The 14,774-nt window shown below is 39.1% G+C and overlaps 1 protein-coding gene across 1 annotated transcript in view; it reads left to right on the top strand.

The window, feature by feature from the left end:
• The window catches only part of Il31ra (interleukin 31 receptor A), a 42,956-nt gene extending 29,376 nt beyond the window's left edge, over nucleotides 1-13,580 (top strand). The window contains exons 9-14 of the mRNA XM_013018504.1: nucleotides 4,732-4,833; nucleotides 5,631-5,777; nucleotides 7,972-8,112; nucleotides 10,017-10,110; nucleotides 11,319-11,400; nucleotides 13,122-13,580. Of these exons, the coding sequence (XP_012873958.1) occupies nucleotides 4,732-4,833; nucleotides 5,631-5,777; nucleotides 7,972-8,112; nucleotides 10,017-10,110; nucleotides 11,319-11,400; nucleotides 13,122-13,580 (1,025 nt within the window). The remainder of the gene's footprint in view (nucleotides 1-4,731; nucleotides 4,834-5,630; nucleotides 5,778-7,971; nucleotides 8,113-10,016; nucleotides 10,111-11,318; nucleotides 11,401-13,121) is intronic.
• Nucleotides 13,581-14,774: the final 1,194 nt, after the last annotated feature.

Here is a 14,774-nt window from a genome sequence, read left to right as displayed (position 1 = left end):
GTTGAGCATAGCTCCTGAGAACCACGGAATTTTTCCTGCCACCTTTCTCCCATAGGACAATGAATTGCTATCTGGGGTGTGAATGCACTGAGACTGGCAGGCAGAGTGCCTGTGGCCCTCTATTTTTTACTTTCAGTGCAGAACTCAGTGTTCTGTTTTTGCCTCCCCTGCCCCATGCCACCCAACACATTCAAGAAGACACTTATGGGTTTGGGTGGTGGTTTTCCCTGTGGACACAAACTGGAGTACTGGGAAGCAATTACAAGCCTACCTGGGATACTGTGTGCAAGGTTCCTTAAGGCATCAGTGGCTCCCAGCACATAAAAAAGGGAAGCTTCAAAAATAAAATCATCACAGAAATGGGCAACTGACCTTCGACTGTCCCCACCCCCAACCAATATATAACACTAATCTGTACACTAGGAATTATAAGAGGATCCAGATAATTATTCTCTGGCTGAGTGCTGCTGTAGATTAAGCCCCATGCAATGTATAAATGGATGAATGTTTGACTACTGAACTGTATCTGCAGTCCAGTGGTGAGAAACTGTACTTCAGTTATGTCTCTACACAGTCCTGCCTAGACGTGAGAATACTTAAGCTAGAAGACTACAGATGATTTATACCCCAGCCAAAACTTAGCCTCAAGATGAGCAATTCCCAAATCAGAAACATAAGAAATATGAAAAATAAAATAACAGCATGATATCTCCAAAAGACAGCAACTTTACTAAAATGTTACCCTTCTGGAAGTAAAATCGATTAAATCTCAAAGATTTCAAAATAATTGTAAGAATGATTACCAAATTCGAGAAGAAATATAAACATCTGAAGGATTTCAAAGAGTACAAAGAAACAGCTAAATGGAATAAAGAAATCAAGGCAGCACATGAAATAGGAATTCAATAGAGAAAAAGAAATCCTAAGAAAAGAATGAAATTGAAATTCTGAAAATAAAAAGCTAAATACATCATAAAAATTCAGTTGAAAGACTAGCTAAGAGATTGGGTCATATCAAAGGCAGAATATCAAGGATTGAAGATAAGGTAGATGAATTAGAACATTAAAATAAAGATTTAAGCCAGGCACCAGTGGCTTAGCCTGTGATCCTAGCTACTTAGGAGGCTGAGATCTGAGGTTCACAGCTCAAAGCCAGCCTGGGCAGGAAAGTCTGTGAGACTCTTATCTCCAATAAACCACTCAAAAAACCATAAGTTATGCTGTGGCTCAAGTGGTAGAGTGCTTGCCTTGAGCTGAAGAGCTGAGGGACAGCATCCAGGCCCAGATTCAAGCCCCATGACCAACAACAACAAAAAAGAAGATTTAAAAAATTAAGAAATTATGAATGGAACATAAAAGACCACTGGAACATAATTAAAGAATTAATCTACAAATCATGGGCATAGAAGGAGGAGAAGAGGTGTAAACAAAAGACATGGAAAACACATTTACTAAAATAATAGTATAAAATTTCAAAAAACATCAAAAGTCCTGTCATCTAATAACAGGAGACTTTTAGAACATCAAATAGATAAGACCAGAAAAGAAAGACCCCTATATCATAAGTATACAGAATAAAGAAAGACTACTGAAAGAGTTGTTTAATAATGGAGGAATTGTGTTGCAATTTTCTCCCTATATTGCAAGAGAGAAGTTCCAAGTCTCATATGAAAGCAACGCCATGGGAATGACAACAGATTTCTCAACAGAAACTCTAAAAGAAGGAGGGGGCATGGAATGACATTTATCAAGCTCTGAAAGAAAATAACTGTCTTAGATACTGTATCCCTTATAATTAAAGGAGAAATAAAGACATTCATGATAAACAAAAACATTAATTTATGACATCCAAGTCAGCATTGAAGAAGGTATTTATAGGAATCTTACATAGAAAAGGGAATTCATACAGCCATGGAAATTCAAGTAAGAATAAATATTCATCTAGAGAACTAGATGAATAATTGAGGAGTAAGAAAGACACAAACATAAATTAACAAAAACAACAAAATGGTAAGAATTACTCAAAAATGAGAATGGTCTCAATACTGCAATAAAAAGACATGGACTGGCAGATTGAATTAAAAAACAAGTCATACCATTTGTTGTCTGTAAGAAACACATTTCACTAGCAAAGACAAGTATTGCCTAAAGTAAAAGTTTGAAAAACAGTATTTTAAGCAAATAGCATGTGAAAGCCAGTAAAATAGTACTCTTTTAGATGAGAAATCTAACTTCACACTAAAATTATTCAGGAGAGGATTAGAACATATCAAAAGGGAACAATACAACAACAGGATATAATAATTGTAAATGTATATTTACCAAATGTCAGTGAAGCCAATTTTATAAAGCAAATATTACTGGACATAAAAACACAGACTGACCTCAAAACAATTCTAGTGGGTAACTTTGATAATCAACTCTCACAAATAGATTATCAAGACAAAAAATCAATAAAGAAACTTCATAATCAAATGACTCTACAGATCAAATGGACTTAACAGATATCTACATAATATTCCACCCAACACTGCAAAATCAACATTCTCTGAAGCCCAAAGAACTTTCTAAAAATTAGATTTAATTTTAGATTACAAAGAAAATCTTAACAAATACAAGAAAATTAAATTACATACTGTATTTTATCAAATTACAATAGAATGAAACTAGAAATCTAGGGCAAAGGAAAGTACAGAATATACCTAAACACATAGAGACTGAATAATACAAGTTTGGATAATGGCAGTGGATCATGGAAGAAATAAGGGATAAAAATTCCTAGAGTCAAATGAAAATGTAAACACAACTTCCCAGAACTTCTGGGATACCATAAAAACAGTACCAAAAAAAAAAGTTTATAGCTATGAGTACCTACAGTAAAAAAATCAGAGCAATCTTAAGTGAATAACTTCATGAGACACTTCAAGGTCTTAGAAAAAACAAAAATTAGAAAAACTCAAAAGCAGTAAATGAGAAAAGAACAATGTCAGGGAAGAAATTAGCTGAATGAGCCAAAAGCAAATTAATAAACATTAGAGGTGAAAAGAGCAAAGACCAATGAAATGTGAATTAAAATTCACTGAGATTCCTTTTTACTCCACATATCATCAAGAAAACAAGTGGCAGAAAGTGAGGGAGGGGTAACAAGTTTGACAAGAAATGTACCCACTACTAACTACCCAGGAGGCTGAAATCTGAAGATCATGGTTTGAAGCCAGCCCAGCCAGGGAAGTCCATGAGACTCTTATCTCCAAATAACTACCAAAAAGCCAGAAGTGGAGCTTTGCTCAAGGTGGGAATGGGAAAAGGAGGCTCACAGGACAATATAGTTGAAGTACCTTTAAGCATGTATGAGAATACCCAATGAAACTCTCCATATTGTATAATTAAATATGAATATGTGCAAATAAAAATGTGGAGAAAATCCCAAAATAATAAAAAAAATGAATTATAATTTTGCAAGGATGCAAGGAGGTTATAGGAACAAGAATTCTTGGTTTGTGACTTCTCTGGGCTGATATGCTGTTACCAAAAGGATTGTTTCATTTTATTTATTTATTTTGGGGGGGTTAACTCTTTTTTAAAATATATTTTTATTGTGAAAATGCTGTACAGAGAAGTTACAATTACATGGGTAAGATAATGAGCACATTTCTTATCAAGCTTTGTAGCCTCCTGCTTTGTTTCCCCTTCCCATCCCTTCCCATCCTCCCCTCCCGCCCCCCCCATCCCCCCACCAAAGTTGTAAGGTTCGTTTTTCGACATAACGACTTGTACATCTCATTGTTGCAATGGGTCCTCCTGTACCCCTGTCTTAACAATTTGTTTTTTCCCTTCCCCTCCACATATACCAACATCATAAATAGTGAAAGCAGGGCTTGTACCATGGGGGAGGGACATACAAGGCAACAAAGACATGGATTGTTTTATTTTATTGTGTTCAGAAATCTATGATAAAATCAGTAATAAAGAAGATCTCTTACTTCTTCCTGTAATTTTTGTTAGAATTGTACAATTTAGTTCCAAGAATTAATTATAATTATAATTTAGTTCTAAGAATTAGACATTTTATAAGCATGAACATCAGAGTATATCATCTCAATCTCCCGATATCCAAATGAAAAAAGTGGAAAAATCAGTCCACAAATTTTAATCCAATTTTTCTTCTACTCTGGCAGGGTTTGTACTTACTGCTGATTTATTTATTTGTAAAGGTGATGTACAGAGTGGTTATAGTTACATAGGTCAGGTAATGAGTACATTTCTTTTTAAACAGTGTCACCTCTTCTTTCAGTTTCTCCCATTTTTTTTCCTCTTGACCCCCCTCTACAAGTAATATAGTTGTGTCTAGTGAATATCATTGCTGCATTAGTTCACCTTTTGTCCTACTATTTCTGTGCTTCCCCTTATCCTCCCTAAATCAGATTAACCTACATATAATATAATATAAAATGTACAGAAAAATTTTTAAAACTGTACAAAAGGGGAAAAACAGAAAAAAACACAAAAAGCAAAATAAAAATCCTCTTATTCCCATTTCTTGGAGTTCATTCTGATAAGCATCATTTTAAATGATCATATGCACTTAGCTATTGAGCCCTTGTGATCCTCTCCTAAGAATATCCTCCTTTGGTTCAGTGTGAATATTTAGAGTCCTGTTTAATTTATCATGTCATCATGTCTTTTACTATCCATTGGGTTTACTTGCAGATTTTTTTCTTTCTTTTTCAGATAAACTAAAACCTCTCTGGTGCTATAACATCTCTGTTTATCCAATATTGCAAGATCGAGTGGGAGAGCCATATTCCATCCAGACTTATAGTGAAGAAGGCAGTATGTATGGGCAAGCTCTGTGGGGGAGTGGAAACTTTGGGGGACCCTTCAATATTCAGATGCTGCTGTGAATGCTTACGACTTATTTCAGGTTGCCTTGGGGCTTATTTGTGCTGTACCTTCATCTTGTATTAAACGATATGTATTTGACACAATTGGGGTCAGGAAATAAGAGACACTAAGTTTCAAAACTGGGCAAACATTAGCAATCACCAAGTCCAATTCTGATTTCACAAATGGAAAACTGAAGCTCAGAGTCATGAAAGAAAATAACCAGCATCAAAAGAAGCAGTGCAAATGGAACTGCAACCAGGAATAACATTTAATTATGGGACCCACTCAGATCCTACGGTTTCATCATAAGTTGATCATGTCAAAATTAATTATGAAGCAATGAACATGGGCTTTACCTGTGAATTACTAGACTGCATCTTTTAGAAGCTAATCTTCCAGGTATTAATATCTTGCAGATATTTAGAAGTTAATGTCTTCTAGATATTATCAAATAATTCAACTATTTGATAATAGATACTTTACAAATATAAACAAAAGAGCTGTTTGCCAAATTGGAATGAGAAGTCAGTAAGACAGTACTTTTTCTCTGGCCTTTGTTTCTAATCATTTTGTTTAAGATTTTGTTTCTCCAGACCACTTGGCTCCTCAGATCATTACTTAGCCTCTATGTTGTACCTCTTACAATGTGCAGCTTTGATCTGCGTGCTGGCAGTGTCTATGTGGGGGGAGGATCTGCTAGGGTGTGATTCAACATTGCTTACTTATCTCTCTGTCCGCTCAAGTTCCAACAGAAGGTCCAGAGGCCAAAGTGGAGAACATTGGTGTGAGGACAGCCACGATCACATGGAAAGAGATTCCTAAGAGTCAGAGAAATGGTTTTATTAGCAACTACACCATATTTTACCAAGCTGAAGGTGGAAAAGAATTCTGTAAGTGTGGTCATAGCCAAGGTGAAAATCAAGCAAACACGCCAACAAACAAAAAGCACTTTTCGGGCTGGGAAGGTGGCTCAGTGGTAGAGCGCTTGCCTTGCATGCCTGAGGCCCTGGGTTCGATTCCTCAGCACCACATAAGCAAAAAGAAAAAACAGGAAGTGGCATTTTGGCTCAAGTGGTAGAGCGCTAGCCTTGAGCTGAAGAGCTGAGGGATAGTGCCCAGGCCCAGAGTTCAGGCCCCACGACCGGACCAAAAAAAAAAAAAGCACTTTTCCAAGCAGATGATAGGGCTAGATGTGTCACAGGGATGACTCCTAAACTGTAACCTCTATCTGCATGGATCACTGTAGCTTTTTCCAGCTTCTCTGAAAATGGGCTCAAGAGCATAATTCAAATGAAAAGTGAGGTGGAAGAATGGAAAGTCCTGTAGGAATGGAAAGAGTTGATATAATTTGTCCTGGCCAGGTACTGAATGCGTCAACCCCTTCAAAGAGTTCTCTGACCATAATTCCTGAGAAAGATATTCCTGGCTTAAAAAGTGGGGTAAAGCAGGGTAGACAGATCTTGTTTGGTGACCCTTATTACACACTCTCTCTCTCTCTCTCTCTATCAAGTGCAGGGCTCTTTAGCATGAGTTCTACTGTCCACTATCAATATTTGCTTTGTTTTTGTTTTTGAGTCCACAGTATCTCCTGACATGCTAAATTTGGGCTGCTTTGGCTAAATTTTGTTTTTGTTGTGGTAAATGACACATACAATTTGTCACTTTAGGAGGGGTGAACTGTTCAAAAAGAAATATACTCAATACTTGACTTATATTACTATAACCCTTCCGTGCATCACCTTTACAATAAAATATTTTAAATACCACTTTAAACATGCAAATATATACCATTTCATGGTATTAAAAACATTCACAAAGTTGCACAACTATTAATCACTCTAATTCCAGAACTTTTCTATTCCCATCGAAAGAAACTTGGTACCCTTTCATCATTTGCTCCTTATTCTCCTCCTTTCACAGGCTCTGGAAACTACTAAATTGTTCTGTGACTTTGGATTGCCTATTCAGGATATTTCATATAATCTGATCATCATTGAGGTGTAACTCAGTGAGAGAACACTTGTCTAACACATGCAAGGCCCTAGGTTCAATCCCCAGTACTGCAAAAACAACTACTCAAAAAAATAAAGAAATCATACAATGTGTTTATCTATCATATGACAAATTAGTGTTTAGTGTGAAGCAATAACTCATCTGTTCATGTGGTTGCCGATCATTTGTTGATCTTCTTTGGAGAAATTTTTCCTAATTTCTTTACCATTTTGAAAATGAGTTGTCTTTTGGGTGTTGAGTTATGGGATCTTTATGTATAGTAAATTTAAACTCTTTTATCAAATGTATGATTTGTAAATATTGTCTCCAATTTTGCCTGTAGTCTCTTCACTATTTTGGTACTGTCTTTGGATGAACAAGAGCTTTTTTTAAGTTGTTATTAATAAGGAGTTGTATAAAGGGGTTACAATTTCATAAGAAGTTATGAATACATGCTTCTTGGGCATTTTCACCTCTCCATTTTCTCCACTTTCCCCTTCCCGTCCCTGGCTACAAGCTACATAGTTCACTTTTACCACGGTGTATATTGTTAATGTTTTTTTTTGTTGTTGTTGGTTGTGGGGCCTGAGCACCGGGCCTGGGCACTGTCCCTCAGCTCTTCAGCTGAAGGCTAGCACTCTACCACTTGAACCACAGCACCACACTTGGCTTTTTCTGCTTATGTGGTACTGAGGAACGAAGCCCAGGGCCTCATGCATGCTAGCCACCTTCCCAACTTTGTTGTTTTTGTTTTCAAGTTGTTTTCTGTGTGGTGCTGGGAACTATTCTGGGCCCTGTGGATACTAGGCAAGCATTCTTCCCCTGGGCTATCTCCCCAATCCCAAAACTTTTGGTATTATATTTAAGAGATCATTATGAAATTTAAGGTAATGAAGATTTACCCTGTGTTGTTGCTTGAGAGTTTTTATAGTTTTAACTCTTAGCATTAGTTCTTTAATCCTTTTTGATGAGCTTATCTTGAGCAGGTAGTAGACCAGGGTAGGACTGAGACAAATGGACATAGAGTGCTAATGAAGTTTTCAGTTCATCTCTTGGCGGTTTTGTTTTTGACTTCTGTTATTTTTCCTTTAGCCAAGACAATGAATTCTGGCATCCTGCAGTATGACCTGAAGTCTCTGACCCGGAAGACCTATTACACTGTTCGGGTCATGGCAAGCACCAAAGCTGGGGGGTTCAATGGGACTGAGATAAACTTCAAGACATTCTCCATCAGTGAGTACTTTTGTTAAGCTCTCTATACCTCTTCTTGGTATTTACAGTAGCTCATTTCCAAAGGTAAGGGAAACTAAAGGGAAGGCAGGACTTGGATGAGCAGAGCCATGCCATTTTCTGGCTCAACTCATCTTCCTGAAAGCATATGGTAAGGAGGCAGGAGGGGGAGCAGGCAAGTGGAGGGCTGAATTTAGAAAGACTGAGCACCGTCTCCTTTCCTAAAAGCAGAAAGGAGACAAATCAATTTAATGTTAATGCCAGTCTCAGCACCAGATGGGCTCCCATGATGACAGCTACCCCAAGTTCACGGCCACCAGTTTCAGAACATCAGAAGTGATTGGATAGTAAGACCCTGGAAGGAAATTCTTGGTTGATCAAGGACCATTTACCCACAGGAAGAGACTGCATCTTATCATTTGTGGATTTTTTTGAGCAAAAAATGTGTATAATCTGTTTAACTTACATGTTTTTACATTAAAACAGGGAGCAAGAAAAATTTAATAGATATAGCAAATGATGTAAAATAGAATATGATGGCTGGTTAAGGAAGGTGTTAGAGTTTAGAAAGGATGAAGGAGCAAGAATAAGAGAAAGAAAGTGACTTTTTTCAGATTCTTGAATGATGTAGATTTGATTTTTAAGGACATATGAGAACTATTTTAAGGAATGAACAGTTTGGATTCAAGATGAAAGGACACTGCAGTTTTGTAATAAGTAGCACAAGCTTAAAAGTATCTGCTTGAAGGTTTTTCTTTTTTCAGTTTTGGGTATTAAACCAATGCTCAGGTCTATTGAACATTGCATATGTATCTTGCACGTGCTAAGCAATATCTCTATCACTTGAGCTCTGTTCCCAGCCATTTTGACTTATTTATTAGTTATTGATCAGCACATAGCAATTTTTCCAAGGAATTTCATTGTCACATTGCCATGTGTTCATGTAACTTTAATCATGTAACAATACTTTAATCAAATTCACCCCCTCAGTTCTCTTTTTGAAATCATCTCTCCCATCTCTTTCAAACAAATTTAGCATGATTATTTATTACTTTATTTTTACAGATGTGCATGAAATACTTAGATCAGTTTACTCCCTCTCCCTTCTGCTTTCCCCTGCCTCCTCCCTGTGGTTCCACTCCCAAACAGTCCCCATTTTACATTCATGGCATTCATTTTTTTAAACTCTAGATTCCCACATAAGAGTGAACCTGAGAATATTTCTTTTTCTCAATATAGCTTAGTTCACTTAACCTATACCCATGGCTTTCAGGGTTTTAATCAATTGACCTCATTTCTATCACTTTCTCCATTTTCTCTAACTTGTTCCTGATCCAAAGCTTTGCATCTGCCTGGAATGCTAAATCTTCATGACAAGCTTCCTTTCAATAATTATTAAGATCAACTCCAGCCAGAGGTGATAGTACTCTATAGAAAGTTTCCTAACCTCCCTTTAACTCTATTCTTGTTACCCTCTATCCTATTATTTTGTTTTATCTAAAACAACCCTAGGTTATTTATTGTTTGAGTCCCTTTTCCAGAACATAAATTCATTTTTGTAGGGCTCCTATATTTCTTACTTACTACTGGGTGTTTTATTATACAGGATAGTGTTTGGCAAATAGAAAGTTCTCAGTAACTATTCACTGAGTAACGTTTGCGAGATGGCCATTGTGAACAAAATGTCTTTCAATGTAGCATCAATTGATGTCTATCAGATTAGGCAGAGAAAAGTTAACTAGATGAGGAACTAAAATCTAAGGTTCTTTTAATGAAAATAAATTGAATTTAATTGAAAGTAAATTAGTAAGAAACATTGCTAAAACTACTAAAAGAAAACATTGATCCCTGATTTTTGCCAAAAAGTTGAAAACTGATGACAGACTTTTGTTCGCTTTTCCCTAAAGGTATCATGGAGATTATCCTCATAACATCTCTGGTTGGAGGAGGCCTTCTTATGCTCATCATCCTGACAGTGGCCTCTAATCTCAAAAAACCAAAGTGAGTTTATAAGGAAGGCAGGTGCCTTAAAAATGGGCAGAAAGGGGTGGAAGGAATCTTGGTACAAGAAGACATTTTACCCTAAAGAGTGTGTCTAGTCATTTACTAACTTGCTGCATATTTGTTGAGATTGTTTAACAGCTATACTGTGGTTTATCAGAATTCTGAAGAGCAAGTAGAGTTCCATAGCTCCATATACCATGTCTAGGTAGTTTTGAGTTTATGGAGTGCCAGCTATCACCACAGGCTTTATCTGTTGTACTTGTCATCTGAGATTAGAGTTGGAAAGGAGGCCCTTGCTCTCAGTGTCTAGAATAGGCCCCTGAGAGAATCAAGGGGCAGAGCAGGGAGCTATATACCCCCGGAGTTAAGAGTGTTGGCCAGTTATAGGACAACACAAACTTATTCCTTGCTGTGGTTCAGTGTTGGAAGGCAGGTGCCAGGGGTATTTGTCCTACCTTCCCTGGCTGAGATGGGAAGGAAGCTTGTCTTTGGGTCCTGAGTTTCTCCCCCATAGTAAACCTTGTGGTACAATAGTAAACTTTATGATACCATAAAGCACCTTCCTGGTAGAAATCTCTCTACACATTGGACAGTTGTGGATCTTTTCTCCTGAACAGCCATGGTTGGTTAATGCTTGAGCTAATGTCAACCTCAGTTGACAATAGTAGGTTGCAACATAGCTGCAGCCCAGACTCTTGTATACTAAACACTTGCAATCATCCTTAATCTTTAGCCTACAAGGGTTTCTGTTTCAGAGTTCTGGGGTAAAGCTGAAGAATCTGCATTTCTTCCAAGCACCCTGAGATCCTGGTTGCAGGTTGGGACCAAGCTTTGAGAACCACTTTACTAAAGTGTGGGTCTCTTGCAAGGTTCAGTACATTGCCCCTTGCAGGGATTAAATCTCAAGGCCACGATGCTGTGCTAGTGTAGTTTCTAACATGAGGACCAGGAGTGGAGGCAGGGGTGGAGAGAGAGGAAGGTAAGGCTGGGACTGTATGAGGGAAAGTCACCCATCAAATCCCATAGAGAACTTGCAATGCCATCCCCACACAATTTCACCTGCTTTATCTTGGTCACTGTATGTCATAGGGAGCTGTATAAGCCCCTTTAGTGAACTTCACAGTTTTGGCTCAGCCACACAGTGTACATGAACTACTTCCTATATTCACCTCCTGTTTGAAAAACCTTACCTCATTTCTTATTAGCAGGTTGACTCACCTATGTTGTCCCCATGTCCCCAATCCTGCAGAAAGCAGTATAGCCTCATGGCATGGAGACAATCTCAAGGTAAGCATTGCTGTTGGTAATCAATGGCTGTGGGAGGTGGATGGCGTGGAGAGAAGCCTTTTTCTCAGGATTCACACAAGGAGAACTCAAGGCTGAAAAGTCCCAGGAAAACAGCTGATAGAGCAGATGGAACCGGCTTTCCTGGAATGAATTTAGCCTCATACTCTTGACAGGAGCAAGGAGATTCATAAGGTTTATGAGGATCCAGGTATTCCTAGGCTAGAATTGGTCCTCTGAAGGATGTCGTAGGAGAATAATACTGGTCCTACTCTTACTGACTCAACTTTCTTTTTTATTTATTTATTTTTATTTATTTATTTATTTATTTTGGGTCCAGTTGTGGGGCCTGAACTCTGGGCCTGGGCACTGTCCTTCAGCTCTTCAGCTTGAGGCTAGCGCTCTACCACTTGAGCCACAGCGCCACTCCCGGCTTCTTTTTGCTTATGTGGTGCTGAGGAATCGAACCCAGGGCCTCAGGCATGCAAGGCAAGCGCTTTACCACTGAGCCACCTTCCCAGCCCCCTGACTCAACTTTCTAATCTGGCTAGAAGATCTGAGGCCATTTAAAACAAAGCAGCCAAGAGCAACTTTGTCTAGAGACCACCTAAAGAATTTGAGAGGATACTTGGCAGGCAAGGTCATCCAAAAGCTACCTTAAATTCTGACCCTCAAGCCGTATGTACAGTAACTGGCACTGGGATGCACTGGTATCTTATCTTCAAGTAGCAACCTTCCTTTTAAAATTGAAAACCTGTCCAGTTTCTAAAGGCTGATTTCTTGCCTAGCCAAATACAACCTTTAAGTCATGATAGAAAGACTATTTCCATTTTTTAGTACAGGAATTTTAAATATTTACCTTTAATTTCAACTCAGAAATTGTTTGTTTGTTGTTGTTGTTTTGCTGTTGTTGGTCGTGGGGCTTGAACTCTGGGCCTGGGCACTGTCCTTCAACTCTTCAGCTCTAGGCTAGTGCTCTACCACTTGAGCTACAGTGTCACTTCCGGTTTTCTGGTGGTAAGAGTCTTACAGACTTTTCTCCTCAGACTGGCTTTGAACCACTATCCTTAGATCTCAGCCTCCTGAGTAGCTACGATTACAGGAGTGAGCCACCAGTGCCCGGCTAGAAGTTAATTTTTCAATAGCATGGACATTTTTGTTATAACAGACCGTTTTGTACTTTTCTCCTTTCCCTTACCAGTCTTATATTACCCCTCTTTACTCACTTATTAGAAGTTAAACTATTAATTAACTAGTACACAGTATTATCTGATGAATAAATGCTGTAATAAGCTGTAGGTCAGCATTGTACAGTGAGCACTGGCTAATCATCTGCTGTATATCAGCTGGGCTAGGCTTTGGGGTACAAAGATGAAAAACACATTGTCCTTGTCATAATACCACGTTTGATTTTCTAGTGCCATTGGCAGGTGTTATAGCAGGGACTTTCCCATGTCCAGAGTTCTAATTTTGGTGCTTCCATCTTCTTGGCAGCTGTGAAAATGGAATAGCCTTGAGCTTTCTAGAAGAAGTATTTGAATACAGGGTACTATTTCTCGAGGAATGGAGCATTCTTTCCAAGTTATTGTGGGGATTATAGGCCACCACTTCATAGCTGGAGAGTTGTATTTCAGATGTGGGGATCTGGTACCTCAGATCAAATGAGCTTTTGCCTTCCATTTTTATCCTTAAATTATCACTGGTTTCCCATTTCTCTTTTCTAGGATAAGCTAAATCTGAAGGAGTTTGATGACTCTGTAAACACAGAAGAAGACCAGATCCTAAAACCATGTCCTGCCCCCACTGACCTCATTGACAAGTTAGTGGTGAACTTTGAGAATTTTTTGGAAGAGATTTCCACAGAGGAAGCTGGAAAGAGTCAGAAAACCTTTTTGGGAGGAGAAACAAATGAGTATGTAACCTCTCCCAACAGGCCTGGCTGTGCCCCATGGGAAAGTTTTGAGGGCCCTCAGACTTCAACTGAGATTCCTTCCAGAAAACCACAGGATACAACAGAGATCTGCTCTGAAGCCGTAGAGCAACTTTATTATTCTGATCAAAGTTTAGGATCAAATCATGTCAGTGAGGAAGGAACACCAAATCCGTACTTGAAAAATTCGGTAACAACCAGAGAATTTCTTGTGCATGAAAAAGTTCCAGAACAAATCAAGGAAGAATTCTAAATGTCCCCAGGGCATGAGGCCCTCCCAGTTTCAGTGTGGATGACCCTTACCTAGAGAAGACAAGACTTTTCAAGGAGTACACAATGCATTCGTTCCCATTCTGCCTGGGTTCAAGAAGGTGCACCACAGCCAGGTGCCAGGTGGACTGGCAGCCGCACATGTGAACTTGAGCTGGAAGGAAGAAATAAATGGTGATAGATAAGCCTAACTGTTGTGTAGGGGAAAGCAATTTCTTTCTTCTTATTCACATAACAAGCTCTTCTTGAGCTCCCCTAACACACTGTCTTTGAAAGATTCCAAGCTCCAAAGATCTTGCAGTGAACATTTCTGGTCTTCCCTAGGAATTGAGTCATGGTCCTTGCTTTTGCTGGGACTGCCTCTCAGAGTTCTAGAAGGGACCACACCAGAGAGCAGGTGTTTGGTTGATTGTTGACTGTCAGGAACTTGGGCTCTGTCCTCTTCTGCTAAGTAATTCTTTTTTGTTTGTTTTGGGTCCGGTCATGGGGCCTGAACTCTGGGCCTGGGCGCTGTCCCTCAGCTCTTCAGCTCAAGGCTAGCGCTCTACCACTTGAGCCACAGCGCCACCTCCGGCTTTTGTTTTTTTTCTTTTTGCTTATGTGGTGCTGAGGAATTGAACCCAGGGCCTCAGGCATGCAAGGCAAGCGCTTTACCACTGAGCCACCTTCCCAGCCCCTCCGCTAAGTAATTCTGACATTTTTCTCTCCTCTATGTCGGGGCTGGAAGTGAGGCAGACTTTCCAAAAGGTGTGCCGAGGTATGTCATAGTGCTTGTTAAACCTCAAGAACCTACAGCAACACATTACCTGAGACTTTTCACCTACCTTAAATTTTGTTTTTGGCTGTAAATAAGAATTGAACCCCAGGCCTCACGTGTGCTAATAAGCAAGCACTCTTCCACTGAGCTATACCTCTAGCTTGTTGCACAATGACTGCTAGGAGAGAAAGTTCCAGTGGGATACTGGGAATAGACTCTCGCTAGGCAGGTGGTCTACTCCAGTGTGTGGGCCATTTTCTATCCCTTTCTTCCCTTCTTCCTATATCCTGACTAGAAATAGAAGGCCAAAACAGGGATGTTGACCTCAACTACACTGACAGAATATAGGGATGCTGACTGAGCAGACTCTGAAAATGCCTCCTCCCAGGAGAAGTAGAGCAGAGCAGGGAACATGCAATA

This window comes from Dipodomys ordii, unplaced genomic scaffold (assembly GCF_000151885.1).
Source record: "Dipodomys ordii isolate 6190 unplaced genomic scaffold, Dord_2.0 Scaffold41, whole genome shotgun sequence".
NCBI classification, from domain to species: domain Eukaryota; kingdom Metazoa; phylum Chordata; class Mammalia; order Rodentia; family Heteromyidae; genus Dipodomys; species Dipodomys ordii.
This window is presented reverse-complemented; position numbering and strand designations above follow the sequence as displayed.